The following is a 27419-nucleotide window of genomic DNA, read 5'->3' as shown; positions in this document are numbered from 1 at the left end:
CGCACTCTGCTATTTCTATCCTGCACTACATCCCATACCCAGTGAATAACTTGCTGCTGTTCTGTAACTAGTACCTCTGGGGATTATGCTGTAGGTTCCTAGAATTCACAATTTCGTCTAGTTTCCTAATTAAAATATGAAGTGAGATCTTTACGTTGACATTTTTGTTGCCCTGAATATGCTGAGAATAATGAAATGCCATCCTTACTACCAGGTTCTGGGAAATACCAGCCCGAGGAAATTTGTGGGCACAGGGCGAGGACCTTGACACCATTTATCTCCCCAGTCTGTCCTACCACCATGTTTGTTATTTCCCATCTTGGTCAGGTCTTCAACCATCTCAGATCTTCCCCAGTGATCTCTCTCTTCTTTCAGAGGGATAAGAACAGCTGTCCGGCTCCGCCATCTGCCTGCACCTGCACCTCTGATGTTCAAGGACCCCCAGGGCCCCCTGGACTACCTGTAAGAACAATACTTGAGACCATGCATGAAAGAGATATGGAACATACTGTATGGCTGGTATATTGTACTCATGTTTGAGATCGGTAGATTTGGGTTAACCTGTCATTTGACATTCCCCTATAAAACTCTACTTTCCATAGGGACCACCTGGGCCTCGAGGATCCAAAGGGGAGCAGGGTGAAGCTGGACCAATGGTATGAAAGATTGTACATATGTGTTCTGACCATTGGGAATATGTTTGTGAAGGTATATGAATAGCCGGAATGCAGTTAGGAGAACGCGAGGTAACCCGGCATGTAACTTCTACCCCTGGAAATCACAAAACAAAACGAGACTTTTTAAGATGCCCATTCCTTACCCCCTTGTAATTAGTGACCACAGACTTACCACCCTCAAATGGGACCCGATCCCAAACTTTGCTGACCGTCAACATCAGACAGCTAAAGTGGCTGCTCATAGGCTGATGATGGATCTTAAAGAGGTTCTCCTCTTTGGACAATCCCTAAAGGTTCTTAATAATAAATGGATCACAAAATGTCCTCCTGATGGGACCCTCAGCGATCAGCTTTAATCTGTAAGAAAACCTGGTAGTAAGTGTACAATTTCCCTGCAGCACCACCACAGGGGAAATTAAGTATTACACAATTCAAATCAATGGGTTGTCTGGGTAATATAGGACAGGACAGATCCTCCAGAGAGAGAGACGCTCTTCATAACTGCTTTCTCCTCTGGCCAAGAGATGAGGATCCTGAACAGCGGACCCCCTCTATTAACTCACAATTCCCTAGTAGGTATATAAAAATGGGTTTTCTATTCCGGACAATCCCTTTATGGAAGACTGGAATACTCCAGCACAACAACCCCTTGTCCGTATGCCATCTTAGGGCATATGGATATCATAGAGAAGGGTCCAGCGTGGTAGATCCTTCTCTATCTCTGGTGGATCCAGCCCAAGTATGTATTACGTGGACGGCCCTTCAATCAATTGACTGGCATGTAATATTAAATTCTAGGGCCGATCCCTGGGGGTTTATGAAGCCAGACCAGTGGCGATCAGCTTTGCCAAGCTAGCTTTAGTATGAGAATGGCTTGTCATGGTGATGATGCAACCCTTCATCCATTCCTTGCACTAAAGATATCTCCACCTGTCCAACTGTCCGAGACTCCCGAAGACCGATATGGGAGCTGGTGACATATTACATCACAACTTTCCAGATTTTCCTTTCCGGGCTCTGGGACAACTAGAGGACGTCTCTTATCTAATATGCGCATTCTAGCTATTACACTTCTTCGCACCCCTTTTCTGCAAAATGCTGCATGAATTTTAGTTTTTTTTTATGCCTCCCATGGTGTCTTATAGTTGTCATGGTAACACACCTAAGGTATCATGGGAATTTTTTTTGTCTACATGTATCTCCTAATGCAAAAAGGCTGCAGCCCCCTCCCGGATAATGGGTCCTCTGCTATCCCAGTGCCCCCTCTGTGCTGTATTTTCCGGTGTTTCTCGCACATCATGACCCATAAACGAAGAATATTTTTTTATTATACTATTTATCCCCCCTCCCTCTCCTGCTTCACGCTGAGGAGTAAATTATGCTCCGGGATTTGAATGAAACTTTATATTCCTCACCCACCTGCATTAAATCAACACATCACACTTTGGGGAATGAGCTGAGAGCGAATGTAATCAACACGAGGGAGACGCTGGTCTGAAATGTAAAACAGGGTGACAACATCTGTAGGACGAGTTGTGTTTTTTAGTTTGTATAGTGTGAAGCCTGAACCATCTGTTTTCTTTCTATGCTCATTAGGGTGAAGCTGGAGGATCTGGACAGATGGGTCCTGAGGGTCTTGGAGGCCACATGGGGTCTCCTGGAGCTCGTGGGATGATGGTTGCAGGACCTATGGTATCAACAAGTATAGTTAATTTATAGTCATTTGGCCACATGGTGATCCTATAAAGAGTCAGGAACATGAGGAAAGAGTAGGGGGGATGCAAAACTCCATCAAAAATGTTTACACACTTCCCTCAACACCTACATCTAATGCCATGCTTTGGCCGTTGACTTCTACAGTTGCAATCCCGTTGAGGAGATTATGAGGCACAGTATCCCTCTAACCATACAAGTTTTTATGAAGATTTTAAGATTATTCTGGTCTACGACCATCACTAAACTTCATACATGCTTCCAATGCTTACATTGTTTAATCTTGACCATGGCCAACTAGGGTTGTGTGCCTAATAAGGAGTCTACAATTAGCAAACCTTGAGGCCTCCATCTATATAATCTTAAAAACAATGACCAAATTTTTCTAAGACCCACTCAGACTCATGGGACTCAGAAGAAGTCAAGTCCCACCTGGTAAGAAGAATACAGGTAGCATGAGGCCTCCATCCATACCTGATATTTCCATAAGATGATGTAAAGGTTCCACACCTCTTAAGAACCTATGACCACAAAATGTAATCATTGACCGACTTGTGAGACCACAAAAATATCAAGGTCTGATGAATGTAAGGAGAGGACAGGTTGTACAAGCCTTCCATCTACACCTGATATTTCCATAAGATGAAGTGACGGTTCCAAATGTCTTAAGAACCTGTGACCACAAAATGTAATCATTGACTGACTTATTCATTGACTTTTATTGTGGTCTCATATGACCACCTGGTAAGGGGAGGACAGATTTTCCGAGCTTTCCGTCTACAGCTCATTTTTCCATAAAGTGATATGAAGGCTCCAAGAGCACAAGGACCAAAGTTGATCATAGGTTGACCTTTGGAGCTACAAAAAGTCTAAAGAGTCCAAGGTCTAATAGTCCCACCTAGTAAGGAGAAGACAAGTAGCAATAAACCTTCATCTATACTTGGTATTTCCATGAAATGATGTGAGGGATCCAAACTTCTTAAGCACAAGGTTCACGTGATCCTAGACTCACTTATAGGACCACCGTAAAAGTCACGGTTATATCTATAACCTCTCCATATGGAAGTATTATGGAGTAGGCACTGGGAGGCCAAAATAAAAATGAGTTTGGGGGGGTTCCCTAGGTTCAGCTTTTTACTAGGTTACAGTAAAATTTTGCTTCATTATATCGTGTCTGTTTTATTTCAGGGCCCTCCAGGTATGAAAGGCGAAAAGGGCGACACAGGAAGTCCCGGACTACAGGTAATAAGGGTCAATAATGTCTTCTCCACTACTCCTCCATCACGGTATCAGAAAAACAGCAAAAATGAGACAATGGGAAATGTGTGTATTAGTTTTGACAATAGTATTGGGTTCCCATCACTAAAACCTGTATAGAGGTGGATGGAGTCAGGTGTGTAGCTATAGTGGGTGCAGAGGTAGAAGTATCACCAGGGCCCAAATGCCCCTCTGTCACATAAGAAGACATCAGTATTATAAATGGCACGTAGTAGGTAGGGGCACTGTTTGTGTATTGGGGTCCAAGAGCTTCAATTTAGGCCTCTGGATAGAGGGACTAAACTATGAGACAAGATGGTGGACCTGTCACCTAAGAATGTTTTTGACTTCCCCAAGTAAGTGATTTTTCTGCTCTTCTAGGGTCCTCCTGGTCTCGAGGGCATGCCAGGAAGAGATGGGATGATGGGACCCAAGGTATGTATGACTGTGGGGAAGTTGTGATGTACGCGGCTATAAGGAACCCGCTAATAATACTCAACGTGTATTCACAGATCTAGATGTGTGTCGCTATAAATAGGACTTGTGTGTGACTTTAGTTATTTGCGTATCTTTGTGATTTGCTCCCAACCTATGTTTTTATTTAATGAGAGATAATTTTGAATGTTTTTTTCCCCTGTATAATGTCCGTTCTCATATGTGTGATTTAAAGGGACCCAACCACTTATTGTAAACATTATATCTTACAGAGACCCTAATAATACGGAGCTTCTCACTTCGTAACTATATTACCCCTTTCGTCTTCAATCCTGTCACTAAGGAGTCAGGGTTCAGAGATCACTTGTTCTGGTCATTTTGTAATTTTGGGGTCATTTAGTGGAAACAATTCAGTCCTCCATTTCATCTTTATAGGGCATCCTGTCTTGGCCACAAAATATGGATCCCTACACCATATCTTGTGTCTTCATCCATTCATCTCTGTTTGGCAGGTAGCAAATTCTAGTCCCCGTGATACTCTTACTGCCATAGTATGATGAGTGTTTCTATCTGATAAGTAGGTTTGAGAAAAAGCCTCCATTTGTTTTTTAACCAAAAACTGTACATTAGACCCGGGGCGTAGCAGGACGTATCTTCACTTGGGACAAAGATATCATTTTTTGCCCTTTCCTCGTATCTAAATGCCCTGGCCAAGGCAGACTGGCACCCAGCACCTGGGGCATCCTCTCCTAGATATGGCCCTCCTTTAGATGTCCAACAGAGATCTTGCTAGACAGGGATCAGACCCATTGGACTTTTCGTGAAGGTTCATCATTGGGCTTGCAGGCTCATGATTAACTTCCCTTCTATGTCTTCATGATGGACTTTTAGTGTGTCCCAAAAATATTTTGTCTGACATTAATACATGACTGTTATCAGCTATTAAAGCCCACTGACATAATGATTATCGAGTTGACTCATTGATCAGTTGCCATGAGGCACTTGGTTATAGGTATTTTTTAGCATTTAGTCAAGTTTACTCCAGCAAACCTACTGATCGGGCCAGACTGGCCCACCAGAGAATCCATTGGTGGTCCGGGCTCTGACACCGTATTAGTCCGTAAGGGTCCAGCAGAAGACCACGCCATGTGGAGATGACTTTGGAACCAGTACTTGCTACTAGGGTCTATTAGTTGCCACTAGGGTGTGATAGTCCCCAAGGGTTCAGCAGAAAACCACATCATTTGGAGATGATTTTGGAACCAATTAGTTGTCACTATGGTCTAAATCTTGATTCACAAATAACCTATTAGACCTTTATTGATATGTCCAGTGTGTGCAATGATAACAGCAAAGTTATGATGCAACTACAAGTGGATGTGCATGTTCTGTATAGATGGAGGTTGAACCTTGCGAGTCATCTCGTCTGGTGGGTCTAAGGGACCCCATTTAGACACTTTGGGAGGTATTCTGGGTATCTGAAGAGACATTGTTGCCTCAATGAATAGGCAGGGCTGGGATGATACCATCATAACTTTTTGAATACTTCCAATCTTGTCACACACGTATTCTTCTTTGTAACTTTTCTCCAGACCGTTTTCTAAATTGTCTACATTTGCCGCTACACACGCATCTCCATGACTGCTCATTATACTTCTGAAACTCTCCAGACAAATGTGACCTTTTAATATACAGTCGGATTTTGCTTACTGCAGAGAACGGCAGATGGGTTTTCAATAAATCACTTTTTCTGTAATTTTGCTAAAAAAAATGCTAATAGACAGGAACGTGTTGTGTTGACTCATAGCCAGAGAAGGATTGTATAATACATCATTAACCATATGCTTGTGCCCACATCTTGTATGGATTTCATATTTGCCAGTATATATTTCTAGGGAATACGAGGTGTGGAGGGGATATCTGGAATTCCAGGATCACCTGGGCCTCGGGTAAGAACCATGAACTGTACGTCACTTGAATGTAGAATCTCATGATCCTTGTGTCTTCATTGGTCTACAAGAGAAGATTCATTGACAAGGGGATTGGTAACGCCCAGTTGTCAGTGTTCAAAGGGGCGTGTCCCTACACCCAGACTGAGCACTGATTGGACAGTATCAAACTGTGTAGAGACACACCCACAACTGGTAACACTGGTTAATTTATTCATACAATTCTAGGAGGAATAACAGAGGAATGGTACAATGTAGAGTTCTAAAATGAGATGCTCGAGATTAGTTATGTCTAATAGTTGTATTTCTTATGAAATGTCAGGAGAGGTGATAGGTCCTCTTTAAAGGGAAACAAAATTCTTCATAATTCCAGCTACCTTAAACTACCTACTGACCAGGGCCTGCCTTAGGTTGGTAACTACCACGTTCAGTACCTACTACTGATGCCCCACTTATGCTTTACCATATAGTGACCAAGCACACCTAAGCCTGGCCCTGCTAATGACCCATCTATTTTATAGTACTTCTGTTATGTCTACTTGAAAATATGAAGTCATCGTATTTGTCATGTGGTCAACGACCTTCTATATTCTAGATGTTGTCACCATCCTCAGGCCTATTTCAGACAGTCGTATTATGGCCGTAGCACCCGAGTCCATTCCAGATTGAAGTGAACCAGACTTAGATCTCCATAGACCTCTCAGGAGATCTAAGTTGGGTTTTGTGGAGCTGTGGTGGGTCTGGGTTTTGTGACCTTATGACGGCCAACTGAACCCGGTTGCTTGGTTATGAACTTCACAACCTGTATTGGATATTTTTGAGCATCATTTAGTGAGAACTTCTGGGCTATAAGAGTCTATATGCTTTAGAGGGAACATCCATAGAGATTTAGAGACATGGAGGTAAAAGAGGTGTTGGAACATTTTAAGACAAGATACAGGAGATACAACACTCCACATGAAGTGGCTTCAGGAAGTTCATGGAGATATATTTGCCTACGTTGTAGACCTGGGATAATGAACGCTTCTTTAGGGCTCATGCACGCGACCGTTGCGGACTGCAAAACGCGAATCCTAGTGGCCTGGGAGCCCTTAGAGGGGGATACCAGTTAGCGGACTAGGTAAGAATTCCTTGAGTGTAAAGCCCGGGGAGCACCAGCCGATATATACAGTCTGTTATAATAAAGATAATTCTTAATTTACCCTTTTTGATTTCTTAAACAAGATTTAGGATAGGACAGAATCGATTTGTCATAGTGACAAACAAGCCTTCTATATAGGGCAATATTTATTTATAGCTATATTCCTATAATACATATCCAGGGACCGGGAAAGCGCAGCCGGAAAAATACTGTTAGACACTTGAAATTGGTCTCATTATATATAATATATTACAGACATTTACAGCTAGAACACCAGCACATCCAGATGAGTCCAAAATTAGTACATTGAGATATATTGGTGCTGTACGAGGGGGACCAAAATCAATGGCCTTTGTATTTAGAGAGGAAGTCGGTGTGATCTGCACAGATCAGCAACCATCCGAGGTCCTTCCCCGCTCTATGGCTGCAGTATAAACGCTAAAGTAAACAGGGCTGAGTTGCAATACCACAACCCCTTTAATGGAGCCGAACTGCAATACCAGACACAACCCATGGACTAGTGTGGCGCTGTTTCTGGACAAAAGTAGCCTTGTTTTTCTAATACCGTATAACCCCTTTTATTTGCGATGCCTTGGGTGTATTGCTTTGGGTTGTGGTTTGATAAGAGTAAGGAATCATTTTCTTGTATCTATCTCATTCAGATCAGGTATAATGGTAGGTGATGTTGAGTCATGTAGTAAGCAAAGAAATTCATAGGTGGTGGATTTGGAAAAATGCAGCGTAATCAGGGATGGAATTATAACAGTTCATACATACACTACATGGACATTAGGTGCCAAGCTATCGCCATGTAGTGCCAATAAACATCCATATGTGGTTGCTCCTCACAAAATCACTTGGACTTTTAACTTAGCATTGTGCCCAGGGGCAGTGTTATAACAGGGAACGTGTCTTCCTCCAAACTATTGCCTTTGGGATTCTAGATGTGTGGCCAAAGGAACCCAATGCAAGTTGATGCTTCTTCCAAAGAGAACTTGGTAGTCTACAGTCCTGTCCTTTGAGCTTGTGTGGCCACCTATTGGATATATAGCCTAGTGTATGCCAGTCCTCCCCAGCAAAAATAACAAAGGTTGGTAGTGGTGCCTTGAATCACCGGGGTCCTGGACTTGAGTTTGACCAGAGGCTTCATCTGCATGGCTCTTGTACATTGCCTTCCCCCAATAAATATATTGTCCCTATAGTTCCCAATAGTGAGATTTCACCTTTTTAATGGTTACCTTTCTTATGTGTGTAGGAGAATCTTCAGAAGTTGAGGTAATTCGAGTCACCTCTACCCCCCCCCCCCATCACCAAGGCACAAGTTACCTCTTGAAACCGAGCCGATTCCTTTTAATTTCGGCTTTTGATTTGACTTTGAATCCTATAAGATGAACTTGTAAAAGGACTATTGCTATTTGGTAGGCTGCTATGGGCATCTCAACACCGGTACAAGCAGAACAATTGAATTACCTGTCCGTGTCCTATACGCCACCTTCAAAGCAATATTTCACGGTCTCGTTTCTATCGAGCAGTAGTCGTGCAGAGCATACTGCCCAAAAATAATTGCAGCAAGAAAAAAAAAAGTAGCCGCTGTAGGAAATCTGTATAGAACTACCACGTATAAAAATTTCCATCATTTCCAGGACCTTTGTCTCAGGGAAGATCCTGCTGCTGAGAGTACAGTATATTTACCTGTATGGCATAATGGCCAAGATGGCCTAAGAAAAGTTGGAAGGGTCAGGTGCCAAAACCCATTGTCATCTTGGGTACCCTCTAAAACCCTCAGAGGAACCCCAAGAACTCAATTGGTGGACCATTAAAGTAGGTAACTATTTTATTTTTGTTCTCTTCAGGGTATCCAAGGACTCCATGGTCTCAGTGGCAATCCTGGTGAGAAGGGTCCCATTGGGGATGTTGGGCCTACGGTAAGAGGCTTCTAATTCTATTCCAATAAAACAGTCCAAACACAATAGTTCTGGTATATTATCATGGCTTTAATAATTATCCCCGTTGGTTGGACAACTTTACGTAAATTATAGTGGGACATTTTGACCATAGCTGATTGATACTTTCTATTGGCCCACTAGAGGTTTCTGGGCCTATAGTTCCTACAAGACCCTAAAAGTATCAAATATCAGTTGGAAATATGCCCACATGCCAAAAAGTCATACAAACTATTCATTATCATGAGCTGCCTAGATATTCATTGGCATTCCAGTATCTAATGCGAATTTTGCTCACCATTCTCTTCCCCCCCGAAAAGGGAGATGCCTATATTTTACATGAAATCACTTCTAGGTGGCGCTCTAAGAGGTTAAGATCCAAACAGCAATATGTCAGCTTCATCCGCAGCATTGGAGGTTGCATCCCACAGTAAGGCCCACCAGGGTTCATTTTAAGGAAAGTCCTCCCATGTCCAGTGTGCGGTCACCCATTAGACTAGTGACCTCTACAGGCAGAAATAGCAACGATCCCCACCAGGCATTCTGTACTCTAGGATAACTGGGACCAATGTCTCAAGGTTCCTCTTTAATTTGAAGGGGTATGGTGAACATCTCACAGACTTTTCCTATTATCTCGTTCGGCTTTGTCTCAATCCTACAGTGATTTCTATTTCTCTGCAATCATTTGTTGTCTTCTCTACCTTCATAGGGCCTGCCTGGCACCCGTGGAGAGAAGGGGGAGAAGGTGAGTGACAATTAACACAAGACTAATTGCAGAAGATTAGGTAGACGTCTAATCAAGAGATAAGCAATGTGGAGGGACAGGAAATCATTGGCGACCAGCTGAGCCCCCGTCATTGATTGCCCGTCACTTGTAAGAATTTCAGTGACATGTATTGTAAAGGTCACATTTTTTCAACACAGGGGGAACCTCAGTCCGTTGCGACCATTTATCACTTGGTGCACCAGGTGTGCGAGAGGCTAATTCAGGGTAAGTCCTAGAAACCACCCCCCCCCCTCCCCTTCAAAATACTGCGGGCAAAAATTAAGCACTTAGTTATGCCTAGTGCAGGGCCTGAGGGGGAGGGGCATGACACAGGGATTCAAGAAGCATCAATGAGAAAATCCCTGTGTCATGCCCTGCCCCCTCAGGCCCTGCACTAGGCAAAACACACTGTCATCTATGCAGGAGTGTTCCTTTAAATACACCCTTCTAATATCTTACCTATGATATATGCATAATGGCTAAAAGGGTGTCCGTGCTTTTTTAAAAATTTGAATTCATTGAAAACTTCTAAAATTTAGTTTTTTTGTGCACTTCTCCTGGCTCAATATGTTTTGTTTTTGTGTCTCTTCTTCAGCTCACTTAATAAAGCTGGATACGCTGCTTAGAGAACAAGATATACCGCCTGTTCCTCTCTGGGATACAGAATTAAAAATGGGAGAGCCAGGGCCGCCAGGACCTCCAGGGCTACCAGGGGAACAAGGAGAACCAGGAGTTAATGGGGCATCAGGACAAGCAGCTAGGAATGGATACCCGGGAGAAAGAGGTACTGATGGCACGAGGACTTGATGTGCATTGTTGGTGCCTATGGGCATATTTTCTCTTAAAGGAACATACAAGGCAAAATGGATACACGGTGCAGGACCGGACACAAGGAAATCACATCAAAGAGAAAATCCCTGAGTCATGCACCTCCCCCTCTAGACCTGCACTATGCATAACATAGTATATACGTTTTGCCTGTGGTGTTCCTTTAAGCTCCATCCCATATTTTATAGCTGGTCCAGTTCTTGTAGAGTTTAGAGGTATGGCACCATCCATTGTGGCCAGAGACGTAGCTATGCCCCTGAACGTGTCCTGCCTCATTGAATTGAACGTGTTTATTTTTCTTGGATAAAGAAAGAGCTTAAAAGAGACATTCTGGGGAAAAAAAAATAATCAGTTTTTCTAATCTTGTAACAGCACCACACTTGTCCGTAGGTGGTATCTGGTATTGCACCCATCTTTCTTGAAGCTCAGCCTCAGACAAAACTTGTGGACAGGTGTGGTGCAGTATTTGGAAGTAGGCAGACATATTTTTCTCAGGCCAGGCATACCTTTTAAGCTTAAAATTATTGTATATGCTAAACCTGATGGAGACTGGGTTTGATCTAGGACATCCATACACTTGAGGACCAATGGCCAATTTTACGGTTTAGGAACCAATATGAAGGAAATGACAGGACGTATTTGCCAATGACCCCCCCCCTCCCTTCCCCCCGCGTTTGGTTCAGCGCATGTTGTGCTTTTCACTAATTCTCTCACCTCCCACATTTGACGTTATTAGAACTATTGGTCGTCTTATGGATTAATTCTTATGGCCTACGGTTGGCTGTAATGTGTTGGGTCTCATGTTCTCTCTTTTGGAGGTACACAAGCGAATATATTGAGAACTGATGCTTGGACAGATCAGGTTCTGTAATAAAGTTGGCGTGAACAGGGTAGGGAAGCCGAGGGAGAAAATAAAAACTCCATGTGGCTCCACCACATCTGTCAATCGGCCTAAAGACTGTTTTGTGACCACCTGTAGCCAAGGTCGATAGACACATCTTCGAACACCAGCCTATAGTTTGCTCTTGGAGCCCATAAACTACCACTAGGAATATGGTGGCCTTTGACATCAGTGAAGATCTCAAGACTGACCACCACCTATAAAATGTAATGTTCTAGTCCCATAGTGCCATATTTTTGAAGGTACCTGCTGTAGGTTTGGGTAGTAGATGGTTTTGATACCAGACTACCATGTTGGGCATTACTCCATGCAGTCAAGCACAGTTACCTTTCCAGTGTTTCAACCTCGATCAATGTAAAAAGTATACAGATAGTAGTTCCTATCTGCTTTTGTGCCTTACGTATTTGATGCCTCTTTTCCTAATGTACAAACTATGGTCTTCATCATATGTCATATTTTATCGTAGGACCTAAAGGATATCTTGGAGAGAAGGGTGCTCCAGGGCAAGGGAAAGAAGGACCATCAGGACCTCCAGGTGTAATAGGTACCTACAGAGGTTGTTGCCACATTTTTATTGCAATAAAATCAGAAAATACTAGATCTAAGGCTTTCATATCTGTTACAGGTTCACCAGGCACAGAGGTATTTGGAAATCCTGGATCTATAGGCTCTTCTGGGGTTCCTGGGCCACCTGGAGGTCCTGGGATCCCCGGACATCATGGACCTCCTGGAGCAGCAGGAGACTGTGAATCATCTCTATGCTTTTCAGGTACTAAGTAAAAATAACTACCACTCACTAGAGTCTCGTATCTATGGAAATGGATGGAATCTCAAACCTAGTGTGAGATCTGAATAGGGGGGTAAAAAACAATTTCTGGTAATCACATTACGGATGTTGAATTGCAAAAAATGTATGATTGTTGTCAACAGTCACATCATTTTTTCCAACTGTTGTCCCATTGATGTCTAGTTTTCCACCACTTATGTCATTGGAATATCATTAGTTTTTTCCATTAAAATCAATGGGACAACGGGTAGGAAAAAAAATATCAAAGGTTATTTGCACCCCTTAGAAAGCTGTTCCACGCAATGTTCTCCTATCCATTGTAAATGACATTTGTCACCATGACTGACAACCACTGATCTTTCACCTCAACCCAAACCATCTCCTTGGAGAGACCCGGTATAGACACATCATGACCTCCATGTTAAGTTTTTGGACCTTGGCTTGAGACGATAGACATCTTCTCCCTTCTGTCTCCAGGTGCTCAGGACCCGAACTTCATTCCCTGATTCCATTGTGTCACTTTTTGGGTTGAAGAAATAGGACCTTTATATTGAGAGGCTTCATCTGGGACCAAGAAACCTTGGCTGTTGGGAGAGTTGGACTTCCCTTGGATTTTACCATAAATGAAGAATTTTTTGGTTTCAGGCAGGTAGGCTACAACGGACCCTAAAACAGGGCAGGAGATCTTCTTTATATGACCAAAGAAATTTTAGAGATAAATTTAAGGAAATGTGGATATTTCTTCTGTATGTAGTAGTGTATTGATGACCTCCTGCATTCTTAATAAATGTTTGAGGTTTATCTTAAAATAATCAATTTTTCTTTGCCTATAAGATACATTATATTTTTAAGAGTGCTCCAAGATTGCCAGGACAGTCATTGAGATGCCACACTGAAGTATCTTTGAAATTAATGTAAAGGTATTGTCTAGGATTAAAGTGTTGTTTTTTTTTCAGAGACAGTGCCATCCTTGTCCACAGGCTGTGTCTGGTATTGCAGATCAGATCTATTTGCAGGTTATAGTGGTTTTCCCACTAAACATTCATCACCAGGATCGGTGAGAAATGTATGATGGTTAAAGGCTCCACCGATCACTAAAATGGAGGTCCTAACCACTGATTCTCCTCACTGCACAATCGCAGTTCGGAGGATTTTAAAATGTAGAAATGGCTGCACTCGGTTGTCTTCGTCGGCCCCATGGACATAGTGTATGTGCGCCATAGTCAATCGCCTCTCCAGTCAAAATCCTAGTTCTAGTGGTCAGTGGGGGTCCCAGTAGCGAAGCCCCCAGTGATCATACAGTGATGTGCTTAGTGGAAAAACTCCTTTAAGGGTTGTAAAGGAACGGTCACGAATCATCAGATAAATATACGGTGAAAAGATCATAAAATTAGTGGTAGAACAGTACCTCAAAAAAATTTAAATTAAGACAATTTTGAAGTCTATTTTAAGATTCTTAACACAATAAAATTACATTTTTAATATAAACTTTGAAGAAGTTGTCAAGTGTCTTGATAAGTGTTTGTGAATTTAATGAGGTTGCGGTCTGAAAAATGTCCACAAAAAGTCGTCTTCTACTGCGTGTAGAAATCTTATGCTTAGGGGGCAGTATTATAGTAGTTATATTCTTGTATATAGGGGCAATATTATAGTAGTTATATTCTTGTATATAGAGGCAGTATTATAGTAGTTATATTCTTGTATATAGGAGCAGTATTATAGTAGTTATATTCTTGTATATAGGAGCAGTATTATAGTAGTTATATTCTTGTACATAGGGGGCAGTATTATAGTAGTTATATTCTTGTATATAGGAGCAGTATTATAGTAGTTATATTCTTGTATATAGGGGGCAGTATTATAGTAGTTATATTCTTGTATATAGGAGCAGTATTATAGTAGTTATATTCTTGTATATAGAGGGCAGTATTATAGTAGTTATATTCTTGTATATAGAGGCAGTATTATAGTAGTTATATTCTTGTATATAGGGGCAGTATTATAGTAGTTATATTCTTGTATATAGAGGCAGTATTATAGTAGTTATATTCTTGTACATAGGGGGCAGTATTATAGTAGTTATATTCTTGTATATAGGGGCAGTATTATAGTAGTTATATTCTTGTATATAGGGGCAGTATTATAGTAGTTATATTCTTGTATATAGAGGCAGTATTATAGTAGTTATATTCTTGTATATAGGGGGCAGTATTATAGTAGTTATATTCTTGTATATAGAGGCAGTATTATAGTAGTTATATTCTTGTATATAGGGGCAGTATTATAGTAGTTATATTCTTGTATATAGGGGGCAGTATTATAGTAGTTATATTCTTGTATATAGGGGCAGTATTATAGTAGTTATATTCTTGTATATAGAGGCAGTATTATAGTAGTTATATTCTTGTACATAGGGGGCAGTATTATAGTAGTTATATTCTTGTATATAAGAGCAGTATTATAGTAGCTATATTCCAGTATATAGGGGGCAGTATTATAGTAGTTATATTCTTGTATATAAGAGCAGTATTATAGTAGTTATATTCTTGTATATAGGGGCAGTATTATAGCGGTTATATTCTTGTATATAGGGGCAGTATTATAGCGGTTATATTCTTGTATATAGGGGGCAGTATTATAGCGGTTATATTCTTATATACAGGGGGCAGTATTATAGTAGTTATATTCTTGTATATAAAAGGAGTAGTACTGATATACTACAGTTCTTCTTTGCTTCTGAGCCTAGAACTGAAAGAGCAGTTCAGAGTGGAAATCGTTAATTCTGTGTCTTTTTCTGCTGCATTGAGATTACATTTAGAATGACTTTGTAGACACTTAATAGAGATAGATTAGCGTCTGTAACCGATGTGTCGAACGCTGCTCCATCTGCATATGTGTTGATGTCAGGCTCATTATCTACAAGTATTTCTGCACTGTAAATTAAGTTATTTCTCAGTCATGTGCTTCTCACTGTATTTTGAATGGGGGATGTGAAATTTATTTGGAGAAAGAGTTCTCTGTCTTGTGTTAATGAGGAGGATGATCTGAATAACACATTACACACATTCTGTGCCCTTCACAAATTAAACCTCTGTTCCTTTTTTCCCTCTTCCTAAAGTCCCTATGGGTTTGGATAGTTGAACGTTTGTTGCATCACAAGCTGCTCTGCCTGCGGTGGAGGATACATCCGAACTTTCAACATGTCCTTCATACAACATGAGCTGTTCTACAGCTCTTTACCAAGATGTACCAGGGCAGCGGATAAAAGATGGCACGTGTGCCTGTGATCAGTACATCAGGCCGCTTTTGCGTTGAGATTTAAAAGGCAAATACCTTGGGTGCTTTGCGTTCTTGCCCTTTTGGCCCTGGTCACACTGAGTTTTTTTTGCCGCAAAACACGTCGGAAACCGGGGCAAAAAACGTCCGAAATCTCTTCCCATTGATTTCAATGGGAGACGTAGGAGGTTTTTTTTTTTCCCCGCGAGCGGAGAAAACCCTCACAGGGAAAAGCGACATGCCCTTTCTTTGGTTGTTTCCATCTCTCACCTCCCATTGACATTAATAGGAGCCAGAGAAAGCATTTGTTGCGGTGTTTCTTGCCCGCGGCCAAGAGTGCAAGCCAAAATCTGCCACAAAATTCCTGAAAGAATGAGTCAGATTTTTCAGGCAGCAAAAAACTGTGTGAACAGGACCTTAACCCCCATTATTGGGCATGTAGACTCACACTTATGCTTAGGTTAGCGCCAATTGAGTGAGCGGGCTTATCTTCTCCACAGACATTACACGGTAAACCATTAAAAGGGAACAGAAGAATTAACTTAAGACGTATGATGTGCAAAGAAAGGGGGTTAAATAGACACCAGCCAATGAGGAATGTGATGGCATGGGAGGTGAATGTCCACCCTAGAACAACTTGTAGCGTTATAAAAATTCATTGTCACAAATTAGGGACCTATTAATATATTTTGTAGGGATCAGAGCTCATTTTCTGATACAGAGCTTCAAAACCCCAGCATAGACAGGCATTGCATCAAATTCTACAATTATGGCTGCCTGCAATCACCACTAGGGGGAGCTTATTGCATACGGTTTATACCTTGTATGCTCCTGAGCTCCCTCTAGTGCTGGCTGCAAGCAGTTAAATAATAAAATGTTAACTCTGTTTGGAGCAGTGTATCAAAAAAAATGAGCTCTGACCTCAATATATTTTTATAAAGAAATTAATCATCACAAAAGGACAGGACGTTAAGAAATGGAGACTCCCTTTAAAGCCTTTTCCAGGTTGTCGGAGACTGTGCTATCATTTGGAAGACTACTCTGAGTTCCACATAAATGTATAGAAGATTGGACACAGACACTTTCATGGACAAACTACAAAAGACTGAAGGTTCGATTCATATTTATTCACTTACTGAAGAGCAGCAGAGTTTGCCCAGGTTTACAATACTCCATTGCTTTGCGCAGTGAGCTGTGTACAGCAAATATTTAATGAAGGATTCCTGGCCAAGGAAGCAGGGAATGCCTTTGAAATGGTTTTCTGCCCTAGGGTATCCCCAGGAGCTTTCCGAACCCACTCATGCGAGTCAGACATAAGATTAAATATTGATATACTACAGACACTGTCACACGCACACGCGCTCCGGTCATTATTCTTCTTCGTTTCGACTTAAGATTTCATTTCTGTCTTGTGTCCGGTTAAGCCTTCCTGCATACACCATGCATTCATGCTCCCAAATATTCCCACCCTAATCCAATGTCCCAACCCCACAGTCTGCAAACCCGTCGTCTTGTTGTCCTGGGTCCTTGAGGTTATATCATTCCGGCTAGCCAAGGGGGAAGGAATAGTCCAACAGTTCCCAATAGGCAGACGATGATAAACATCCATAAGAAGATCCGGTCAATCACCATCGCGACGTACTTCCAATCCTGCTTCACCTGCAGGAACGAGCGGAAAATCGACTTAATGGAAAGTTCACTTTCATGGGAGTTTTGATCACATAAAAGTGGTCATTATGAGAGCAACATCAATGTGTTCATACAACTACTACTCCCATCACTCCAAGTTATGAAGACCTATAGGTATATTTCCCAGCAACTATGTGATTTGTAATGAGGATCTGTCGCCTCTCCTGACATGTCTTTAGTAAATAATTGCATTCCCAATAATTTAATATTTTTTTAGAAATCTGTTTCGTTCCTCTTTTATTCCTCCTAGAAATGTATAAATACATTGACAACTTGGTGTGGGAGGTGTCCCTACACTGACTGTCTAATTAGTGCTGACAGTCTGAGTGTGACTTGTAGGAACACGCCCCTTGGACCAGGGGAATGGTAACACTCAGACTATTTAATCATAAATTTCTAGGAGGAATAACAGAGGAACCGCACAATGTAGCGTTCTAAGAAAAGATGTTTGAGAATTGTTATTTCATGGGGGATACAAGTATTTACTAATCTAGATATGTAGGAGGGTAAGAGGTCCTCTTTAAGATAGCTAGAAACATGACTTGTTTGTTAATCTGTCCCATAGACGGGGCCTACTAACAGTCACAGGTTAAACTTTTGGATACGTTGAATTCTAACCAGTTCGATGCAAAGATAAGTGGTCTCCAATGTTACCGGCAGCTGCTTATCTCCATCACTCCATAGAAATGAGAGGCCATTTGTCTAAGCATGTTAGCCAAATAATGGGCTGTTTATGGGCAGCTTTCAGGGCCGACGTCTGCACCCGGCGAATTCGGGCAAGCGCCGGGCCCACTAAGAATGCTGACACTGCCGTCGTCACAACATCTCTGTCCATAGCAGAGCAGTGTCCCAGCTATAGAGGTCGCAACCGCAGGACGCACATTCAGTTGGGTTCAATGCTGGAGCCTTGCTTCAGCATTCACTGTGCCACGTGTAGCTCGGCGCAGGCAGGTGCTATGTAGTGACGTCTGCCCGGGACTATGCTCTGGAGTTTCCCCTGACCATAGTGTCCATATGTGGACAGTGACATCAGGGGCTTCTCCTAAAGCGGAATCCACAGCCAGAGTGTTGGCAATGCTCCGGCTGGGGATTCCACTCCTAGAGGGAACCCCAAAGGCGCTACCTACAGGGAGGGGGGCTTTGTGGCATTACCTGGGAGCAGTGGCGGATCCTCATTAGGGTGGCTCCCAGGGGGCCCATTGCCGGCCGAACCGCAGAGGGCCCCCTCATGCCCGGTTGCGTCGCTAGCACTGGAGGGGGCCCTGGTGCTAGTGGCAAACACCATTTGTATCTGAGTCCTCAGGACTCGGTATTCATTTAATACTAATAGGCTGCATCACGCCAGTCTGCACATGCGTCTGGCTGGAGCGGCCGTCGCGGGAACGGTGCAAGGTAAAGTACAATATATAATATTACATTTAAGAGTGGCTGTTTGGCACTATTTACAAGAGGGGGAGGGCTGTGTGGTGCTATCTATAGGGGGGGGGTAATGTGTGTGGCACTATGTACAGGGGGGGCACTGTATGTGATGCATTATTTTACAGTGTTTGATAATTATATTTAGTGCCACAGTATGTGGCACCATGATAATTTTCTCTTCGTTTATAGGTGTGGAAATGTTGGAAAAGTGAGGAGCCGAAGACATCGGAGTGGCAAATTCTGAAGAAATGGGTCAAGGCCGGGAGAAGTAGTGATGATGTCTGGACTGGATGGAGAAGAAAAAACTACTAGCATTAGACGTCGTCACCTGTGAGACACTCTCTATAAATCTAATCTTCCACCTCTCCGTACATATTTATTAGAAGAATTTCCTATATTTCACAAAAAGTCTTACACCATTTCCCTAATCAGTCTTGGACTGCACAGTCAGGAGGATGTGTTCCTGCACAAGTGTGATACTGACTGACAGCCAGGGGCGTAACTAGGAAAGACTGGGCCCCATAGCAAACTTTTGACTGGGGCCCCCCCTCCCCTGGGTGTCACACAACCCCCCCCCCCTCTGTAGATAGCGCCATACATCCCCCCTGCAGAAAACGCCATACAGCCCCCCCCCCCACTGTAGGGAACGCCATACAGCGTCCCCCCTCCCAAAAAAATGCGACCTACAATGTGTCCTACAAAATACATGTATCCCCTCTCCACAGGATAGGGTATACATGTGTGATCGCTGGCAGCGATAGGGAGAACGGGGGACTGAAAGTCCCCTGAAGTTCTCCATGACTAACCTCTGACTTCCGGCGTCTGCGCAGCTCAATAAAAATGAAAGGAGCGCTGGTCACGCATGCGCACAAGCGCTCCATTCATTTCTAAGGAGCTGCCGACACAGACCCTGGAAGTCCGAGGTTTGTGATGGGGACTTTCAGTCCCCCGTTCTCCCTATCAATGCCAGAGATCACACATGTATCCCCTGTCCTGTGGAGAGGGGGGGGATACATGTCTTTTGCTCTATTTTGCGCCTTCAGGACCAGACACCGTTTAGCCATTTTTAGCGCGTGTTAGTTAAATGGCTATAACTTTTTTATTTGTTGGGCTAACGACGTGATTTTTGCGACGTTTTTTCCGTAGACAATGCAGGTTTCATTTTTTATCGTTTTTATACACACCTTTTTTGCCATTTTAGAATTTTTATTCATAAAGTTTGAAAATAATAGTAAAAAAATAAGCTTTTTTACATTTCAGCTATTTTTTTTTTGGTAATAACAGTTTTACCCTAAAATAGACCTTTTATTTGTGATCGCCATTGTCTACCGTAAATTTTTATATATTGCATGTCTATATTAGGGTAATTGGGTCAGCGCTAGCGTTACAACAATGATTGGCGGGGGGGGGGGACGTGGGGGACGTTTTTTTTGGGGGTGGGTATTTTATGTGTATTTATTTAAATTTTTTTTGCACTGTACTTTATTATTTTTTTATTACTATGGTCTGTCCCCCAAAGGTCAAAAAAGACCTTTGGGGAACTTTATATATTTTTTTTCTTTCTTTTACACCATGTTTTTCCACTGTAACTGGAGCTGCACAGCAGCCCCGATTGTCACTAATAGGGCTGTGCTGGGTCTTGTAAGACCCAGCAGCAGCCTGTCAGTAACGGCACCCGGCGATCATTTGACCAGTCACATGATCACCGGGAGGAATAGTGACAGCGCCGCTGCTGCTGCTGTCTCTATTCCTGAAGACAGAAGCAGTGAAAGCTGCTTCTATCCTCTCCTCGGGGTCCCCGGCAGTCACTGACTGCTGGGGACCTGACATGCAGCTGCCCGATCACGCGGGCAGCAAGTTAAAACCCGAGCCGTAGAAAGTCTATGGCTCGGGTTTTAAGGACCCTGACCGCTGGCTGTAAAAATACAGCCAGCGGTCGGGAACCAGTTAATGGCAGAGCGGGGCGATACCTCCCTGCTCTGCCGTAGTGTTCAGTGACGTCCCGCTGTAGCAGCCATAGCGCCTGCTAGCGGAGCCTCCGGCCATGGTGGGGGCCCGTGCCGGCGGGTGACACGGGCCCCCTCATGCCGCGGGCCCCGTAGCAGCCGCTACGGCGGTAGTTACACCACTGCTGACAGCGATGGTTGGAGACTGTCAGTATGTAGGGACACAGCCCTTTGACAAAGAGAATCGTAACACCCATTTGTTAATGCTAGCACAAAAAAGTAGTGTTAACAATCGTCATGGTGCAGAAGGAGGCCCAAGTTTGGGTAACAGCCCAGGGTCTATGGTCTACTTAGTGCCACAACATCTGCTACTGCCTGGGAGGGCGCGTGCACTATCTACAGAGGGCACTAAATTTATGGGGCACAAAGTGATGTTTTCTACGATTTTACTGCCGCCGTGAGTTCCACCTCAAAGGGGCCTACTACTCGCCCAAGTGCCCACATAATCCTGGAACCAACCCTGCCAGCCTTACATGCCATGAGTGCACACTCCTTTATACTTCTATTGGAAATAGATAAAATTATCGTAAAGGTACAACTTTATAATTACCCACAGTCATCAAATCTGGGAACAACCAAAACCTTAGGGCTAATATAATGTAGGTCTTGTCAGTTAAGTTGTCTGCTATCTGTACTCTTGCCTCGAATATGATGTGCAATATGCATACTCTATCTTTAGGATATGATTATAATGAAAATTTATGGTAAAATCTTGGAGAACCAGAGCCCGAGGGATTCACTTTAAAAGCTCCAAAAAGGTTGACGTGCTGCAGAGGTGCAGATAAGGAACACTTTAGGTCTGTGAAGCATGTAGTATGGAACACAATGGCAATCTGAGAAGGAGCAGCAGCAAATCTTTCTAGAAGACCTTCACTGGAAACACACCTGACCGTATGCCACACTCTACACTTCTTTTATGTATACCGGACTTACTTTTTGAACTGCTGCCTTGTCTGTGCCTTAAAAGCCTCCATCTTAATTCTTTGATTTCCCCAGCTTTCTCTTCCTCTCTGCTTTGCTATCAATCCCACACAGCATCACATGACCAGCTAAAGACCATACAATTTCTGCATGCTAGGGGACCCTGATTATCATTCTCCTAAATAATCACGGAGAGGGAGGGGAGGGCGGAGAGGGGAGAGGGAGGGCGGAGAGGGGAGAGGGGAGAGGGAGGGCGGAGAGGGAGAGGGAGAGGGGGAGGGAGGGAGGAGAGGGAGAGGGGGAGGGAGGGCGGAGAGGGAGAGGGGAGGGCGGAGAGGGAGGGCGGAGAGCGGAGAGGGAGGGAGGGCGGAGAGGGAGGGAGGGCGGAGAGGGGGAGAGGGAGGGAGGGCAGGGAGGGAGGGAGGAGGGAGGGAGGGAGGAGGGAGGGCGGGCGGAGGGAGGGAGGGCGGGCGGAGGGAGGGAGGGAGGGCGGGCGGAGGGAGGGCGGGCGGAGGGAGGGCGGGCGGAGGGAGAGGGAGGGAGAGGGAGGGAGGGCGGGCGGAGGGAGAGGGAGGGCGGGCTGAGAGGGAGGGAGGGAGGGCGGAGAGGGAGGGAGGGAGGGAGGGCGGAGAGGGAGGGAGGGAGGGCGGAGAGGGAGGGAGGGAGGGAGGGAGGGCGGAGAGGGAGGGAGGGAGGGAGGGAGGGCGGAGAGGGAGGGAGGGAGGGCGGAGAGGGAGGGAGGGAGGGCGGAGAGGGAGGGAGGGAGGGAGGGAGGGAGGGAGGGAGGGCGGAGAGGGAGGGAGGGCGGAGAGGGAGGGAGGAGAGGGAGGGAGGGAGGGCGGAGAGGGAGGGAGGGAGGGCGGAGAGGGAGGGAGGGAGGGAGGAGAGGGAGGGCGGAGAGGGAGGAGAGGGAGGGAGGAGAGGGAGGGAGGAGAGGGAGGGCGGGGAGGGAGGAGAGGGAGGGCGGAGAGGGAGGAGAGGGAGGGCGGAGAGGGAGGAGAGGGAGGGCGGAGAGGGAGGAGAGGGAGGGCGGAGAGGGAGGAGAGGGAGGGCGGAGAGGGAGGAGAGGGAGGGCGGAGAGGGAGGAGAGGGAGGGCGGAGAGGGAGGAGAGGGAGGAGAGGGAGGGCGGAGAGGGAGGAGAGGGAGGGCGGAGAGGGAGGGCGGAGAGGGAGGAGAGGGAGGGCGGAGAGGGAGGAGAGGGAGGGCGGAGAGGGAGGAGAGGGAGGGCGGAGAGGGAGGAGAGGGAGGGCGGAGAGGGAGGAGAGGGAGGGCGGAGAGGGAGGAGAGGGAGGGCGGAGAGGGAGGAGAGGGAGGGCGGAGAGGGAGGAGAGGGAGGGCGGAGAGGGAGGGCGGAGAGGGAGGGCGGAGAGGGAGGAGAGGGAGGAGAGGGAGGAGAGGGAGGAGAGGGAGGGAGGGCGGAGAGGGAGGGAGGGCGGAGAGGGAGGGAGGGCGGAGAGGGAGGGAGGGCGGAGAGGGAGGGAGGGCGGAGAGGGAGGGAGGGCGGAGAGGGAGGGAGGGCGGAGAGGGAGGAGAGGGAGGGCGGAGAGGGAGGAGAGGGAGGGCGGAGAGGGAGGAGAGGGAGGGAGGAGAGGGAGGAGAGGGAGGGAGGAGAGGGAGGGAGGGAGGAGAGAGAGGGAGGAGAGGGAGGGAGGAGAGAGAGGGAGGAGAGGGAGGGCGGAGAGGGAGGAGAGGGAGGGGAGGGAGGGAGGAGAGGGAGGGAGGAGAGGGAGGGCGGAGAGGGAGGAGAGGGAGGGCGGAGAGGGAGGGCGGAGAGGGAGGGCGGAGAGGGAGGGCGGAGAGGGAGGAGAGGGAGGAGAGGGAGGGCGGAGAGGGAGGAGAGGGAGGAGAGGGAGGGCGGAGAGGGAGGAGAGGGAGGGCGGAGAGGGAGGGCGGAGAGGGAGGGCGGAGAGGGAGGGCGGAGAGGGAGGGCGGAGAGGGAGGAGAGGGAGGAGAGGGAGGAGAGGGAGGAGAGGGAGGAGAGGGAGGGAGGGCGGAGAGGGAGGGAGGGCGGAGAGGGAGGGAGGGAGGGCGGAGAGGGAGGAGAGGGAGGGCGGAGAGGGAGGAGAGGGAGGGAGGAGAGGGAGGGAGGGAGGAGAGGGAGGGAGGGAGGAGAGAGGGAGGAGAGGGAGGAGAGGGAGGGCGGAGAGGGAGGAGAGGGAGGGCGGAGAGGGAGGAGAGGGAGGGCGGAGAGGGAGGAGAGGGAGGGCGGAGAGGGAGGAGAGGGAGGGCGGAGAGGGAGGAGAGGGAGGGCGGAGAGGGAGGAGAGGGAGGGCGGAGAGGGAGGGCGGAGAGGGCGGAGAGGGAGGGCGGAGAGGGAGGGCGGAGAGGGAGGAGAGGGAGGAGAGGGAGGAGAGGGAGGGCGGAGAGGGAGGAGAGGGAGGGAGGGCGGAGAGGGAGGGCGGAGAGGGAGGAGAGGGAGGAGAGGGAGGGAGGGAGGGGGGAGAGGGAGGAGGGAGGGAGGGGGGGGGGGAGAGGGAGGGAGGGGGGAGAGGGAGGGAGGGGGGAGAGGGAGGGAGGGGGGAGAGGGAGGGAGGGAGGGCGGAGAGGGAGGGAGGGAGGGGGAGAGGGCGGAGAGGGAGGGAGGGAGGGAGGGCGGAGAGGGAGGGAGGGAGGGAGGGCGGAGAGGGAGGGAGGGAGGGCGGAGAGGGAGGGAGGGAGGGCGGAGAGGGAGGGAGGGAGGGCGGAGAGGGAGGGAGGGCGGGCGGAGAGGGAGGGAGGGCGGAGAGGGAGGGCGGAGAGGGCGGGCGGAGAGGGAGGGAGGGCGGAGAGGGCGGGCGGAGAGGGAGGGAGGGCGGAGAGGGAGGGAGGGCGGAGAGGGAGGGAGGGAGGGAGGGAGGGAGGGAGGGAGGGAGGGAGGGAGGGAGGGAGGGGAGGGAGGGAGGGGAGGGAGGGAGGGGAGGGAGGGGAGGGAGGGAGGGGAGGGAGGGAGGGAGGGCGGAGAGGGAGGGAGGGAGGGCGGAGAGGGAGGGAGGGAGGGCGGAGAGGGAGGGAGGGCGGGCGGAGAGGGAGGGAGGGCGGAGAGGGGGAGAGGGAGGGAGGGCGGAGAGGGGGAGAGGGAGGGAGGGCAGGGAGGGAGGGAGGGCAGGGAGGGCAGAGAGGGAGGGCGGAGAGGGAGGGAGGGCGGAGAGGGAGGGAGGGCGGAGAGAGAAGGAGGGAGGGAGAGGGAGGGCGGAGAGGGAGGGAGAGGGAGGGCGGAGAGGGAGGGAGGGAGGGCGGAGAGGGAGGGAGGGAGGGCGGAGAGGGAGGGAGGGAGGGCGGGCGGAGAGGGAGGGAGGGAGGGAGGGAGGGAGGGAGGGAGGGAGGGAGGGAGGGAGGGCGGGCGGAGAGGGAGGGAGGGCGGGCGGAGAGGGAGGGAGGGAGGGCGGGCGGAGAGGGCGGGCGGAGAGGGAGGGCGGAGAGGGAGAGGGGGAGGGAGAGGGGGAGGGAGGAGAGGGGGAGGGAGAGGGGGAGGGAGGAGAGGGAGAGGGGGAGGGAGGGCGGAGAGGGAGAGGGGGAGGGAGGGCGGAGAGGGAGAGGGGGAGGGAGGGCGGAGAGGGAGAGGGGGAGGGAGGGCGGAGAGGGAGAGGGGGAGGGAGGGCGGAGAGGGAGAGGGGGAGGGAGGGCGGAGAGGGAGAGGGGGAGGGAGGGCGGAGAGGGAGAGGGAGAGGGAGGGCGGAGAGGGAGAGGGAGGGCGGAGAGGGAGAGGGAGAGGGAGGGAGAGGGCGGGGAGAGGGAGGGCGGAGAGGGAGGGAGGGCGGAGAGGGAGGGAGGGCGGAGAGGGAGGGAGGGCGGAGAGGGAGGGAGGGCGGAGAGAGAAGGAGGGAGGGAGAGGGAGGGCGGAGAGGGAGGGAGGGAGGGCGGAGAGGGAGGGAGGGAGGGCGGAGAGGGAGGGAGGGAGGGCGGAGAGGGAGGGAGGGAGGGCGGAGAGGGAGGGAGGGAGGGCGGGGAGGGAGGGCGGAGAGGGAGGGAGGGAGGGCGGAGAGGGAGGGAGGGAGGGCGGAGAGGGAGGGAGGGAGGGCGGAGAGGGAGGGAGGGAGGGAGGGCGGAGAGGGAGGGAGGGAGGGCGGAGAGGGAGGGAGGGAGGGCGGGGAGGGAGGGAGGGCGGAGAGGGAGGGAGGGAGGGCGGAGAGGGAGGGAGGGCGGAGAGGGAGGGAGGGAGGGCGGAGAGGGAGGGCGGGAGGGCGGAGAGGGAGGGCGGGCGGGCGGAGAGGGAGGGCGGGCGGAGAGGGAGGGCGGGCGGGCGGAGAGGGAGGGAGGGAGGGAGGGAGGGAGGGAGGGAGGAGAGGGAGGGAGGGAGGGGGAGAGGGAGGGAGGGAGGGAGGGGGGAGAGGGAGGGAGAGGGAGGGCGGAGAGGGAGGGAGGGAGGGCGGAGAGGGAGGGAGGGAGGGCGGAGAGGGAGGGAGGGAGGGCGGAGAGGGAGGGAGGGAGGAGAGGGAGGGAGGGAGGGAGGGAGGAGAGGGAGGGAGGGAGGGAGGAGAGGGAGGGAGGGAGGGGGAGAGGGAGGGAGGGAGGGGGAGAGGGAGGGAGGGAGGGGGGAGAGGGAGGGAGGGAGGGCGGAGAGGGAGGGAGGGAGGGAGGGCGGAGAGGGAGGAGAGGGAGGAGAGGGAGGGAGGGGGAGAGGGAGGGAGGGCGGAGAGGGAGGGAGGGAGGGGGAGAGGGCGGAGAGGGAGGGAGGGAGGGGGAGAGGGCGGAGAGGGAGGGAGGGAGGGAGGGCGGAGAGGGAGGGCGGAGAGGGAGGGAGGGCGGAGAGGGAGGGAGGGCGGAGAGGGAGGGAGGGCGGAGAGGGAGGGAGGGCGGAGAGGGAGGGAGGGCGGAGAGGGAGGGAGGGAGGGAGGGAGGGAGGGAGGGAGGGCGGAGAGGGAGGGAGGGCGGAGAGGGAGGGCGGAGAGGGAGGGAGGGCGGAGAGGGAGGGAGGGAGGGAGGAGAGGGAGGGAGGGAGGGAGGGGAGGGAGGGAGGGAGGGGAGGGAGGGAGGGAGGGGAGGGCGGAGAGGGAGGGAGGGAGGGCGGAGAGGGAGGGAGGGAGGGCGGAGAGGGAGGGAGGGAGGGCGGAGAGGGAGGGAGGGCGGGCGGAGAGGGAGGGAGGGAGGGCGGGCGGAGAGGGAGGGAGGGAGGGCGGGCGGAGAGGGAGGGAGGGAGGGCGGGCGGAGAGGGAGGGAGGGAGGGCGGAGAGGGAGGGCGGAGAGGGGGAGGGAGGGCGGAGAGGGGGAGGGAGGGCGGAGAGGGAGAGGGGGAGGGAGGGCGGAGAGGGAGAGGGGGAGGGAGGGCGGAGAGGGAGAGGGGGAGGGAGGGCGGAGAGGGAGAGGGGGAGGGAGGGCGGAGAGGGAGAGGGGGAGGGAGGGCGGAGAGGGAGAGGGGGAGGGAGGGCGGAGAGGGAGAGGGGGAGGGAGGGCGGAGAGGGAGAGGGGGAGGGAGGGCGGAGAGGGAGAGGGAGGGCGGAGAGGGAGAGGGAGAGGGAGAGGGAGGGCGGAGAGGGAGAGGGAGGGCGGAGAGGGAGAGGGCGGGGAGAGGGAGGGCGGGGAGAGGGAGGGCGGAGAGGGAGGGAGGGCGGAGAGGGAGGGAGGGCGGAGAGGGAGGGAGGGCGGAGAGGGAGGGAGGGAGGGAGAGGGAGGGCGGAGAGGGAGGGAGGGAGGGCGGAGAGGGAGGGAGGGAGGGCGGAGAGGGAGGGAGGGAGGGCGGAGAGGGAGGGCGGAGAGGGAGGGAGGGAGGGCGGAGAGGGAGGGAGGGAGGGCG

At 49.4% G+C, this 27419-nt stretch overlaps 1 protein-coding gene across 1 annotated transcript in view; it reads left to right on the top strand.

Annotated features, from left to right (window-relative positions):
* Positions 1 to 13852, top strand: part of COL20A1 (collagen type XX alpha 1 chain) — a 43313-nt gene extending 29461 nt beyond the window's left edge. The window contains exons 25-37 of the mRNA XM_075846234.1: positions 376 to 462; positions 603 to 656; positions 2274 to 2369; positions 3579 to 3632; positions 4029 to 4082; positions 5978 to 6031; positions 9026 to 9097; positions 9825 to 9860; positions 10040 to 10106; positions 10477 to 10665; positions 12077 to 12154; positions 12236 to 12379; positions 12875 to 13852. Of these exons, the coding sequence (XP_075702349.1) occupies positions 376 to 462; positions 603 to 656; positions 2274 to 2369; positions 3579 to 3632; positions 4029 to 4082; positions 5978 to 6031; positions 9026 to 9097; positions 9825 to 9860; positions 10040 to 10106; positions 10477 to 10665; positions 12077 to 12154; positions 12236 to 12379; positions 12875 to 12903 (1014 nt within the window). The 3' untranslated portion in view covers positions 12904 to 13852. The remainder of the gene's footprint in view (positions 1 to 375; positions 463 to 602; positions 657 to 2273; positions 2370 to 3578; positions 3633 to 4028; positions 4083 to 5977; positions 6032 to 9025; positions 9098 to 9824; positions 9861 to 10039; positions 10107 to 10476; positions 10666 to 12076; positions 12155 to 12235; positions 12380 to 12874) is intronic.
* Positions 13853 to 27419: the final 13567 nt, after the last annotated feature.

The sequence above is a fragment of the Rhinoderma darwinii genome, chromosome 13 (genome assembly GCF_050947455.1).
Source record: "Rhinoderma darwinii isolate aRhiDar2 chromosome 13, aRhiDar2.hap1, whole genome shotgun sequence".
NCBI classification, from domain to species: Eukaryota; Metazoa; Chordata; class Amphibia; order Anura; family Rhinodermatidae; genus Rhinoderma; species Rhinoderma darwinii.
The sequence above is the reverse complement of the archived record's forward strand: the minus strand, read 5'-3'. Positions and strand labels throughout refer to the sequence as shown.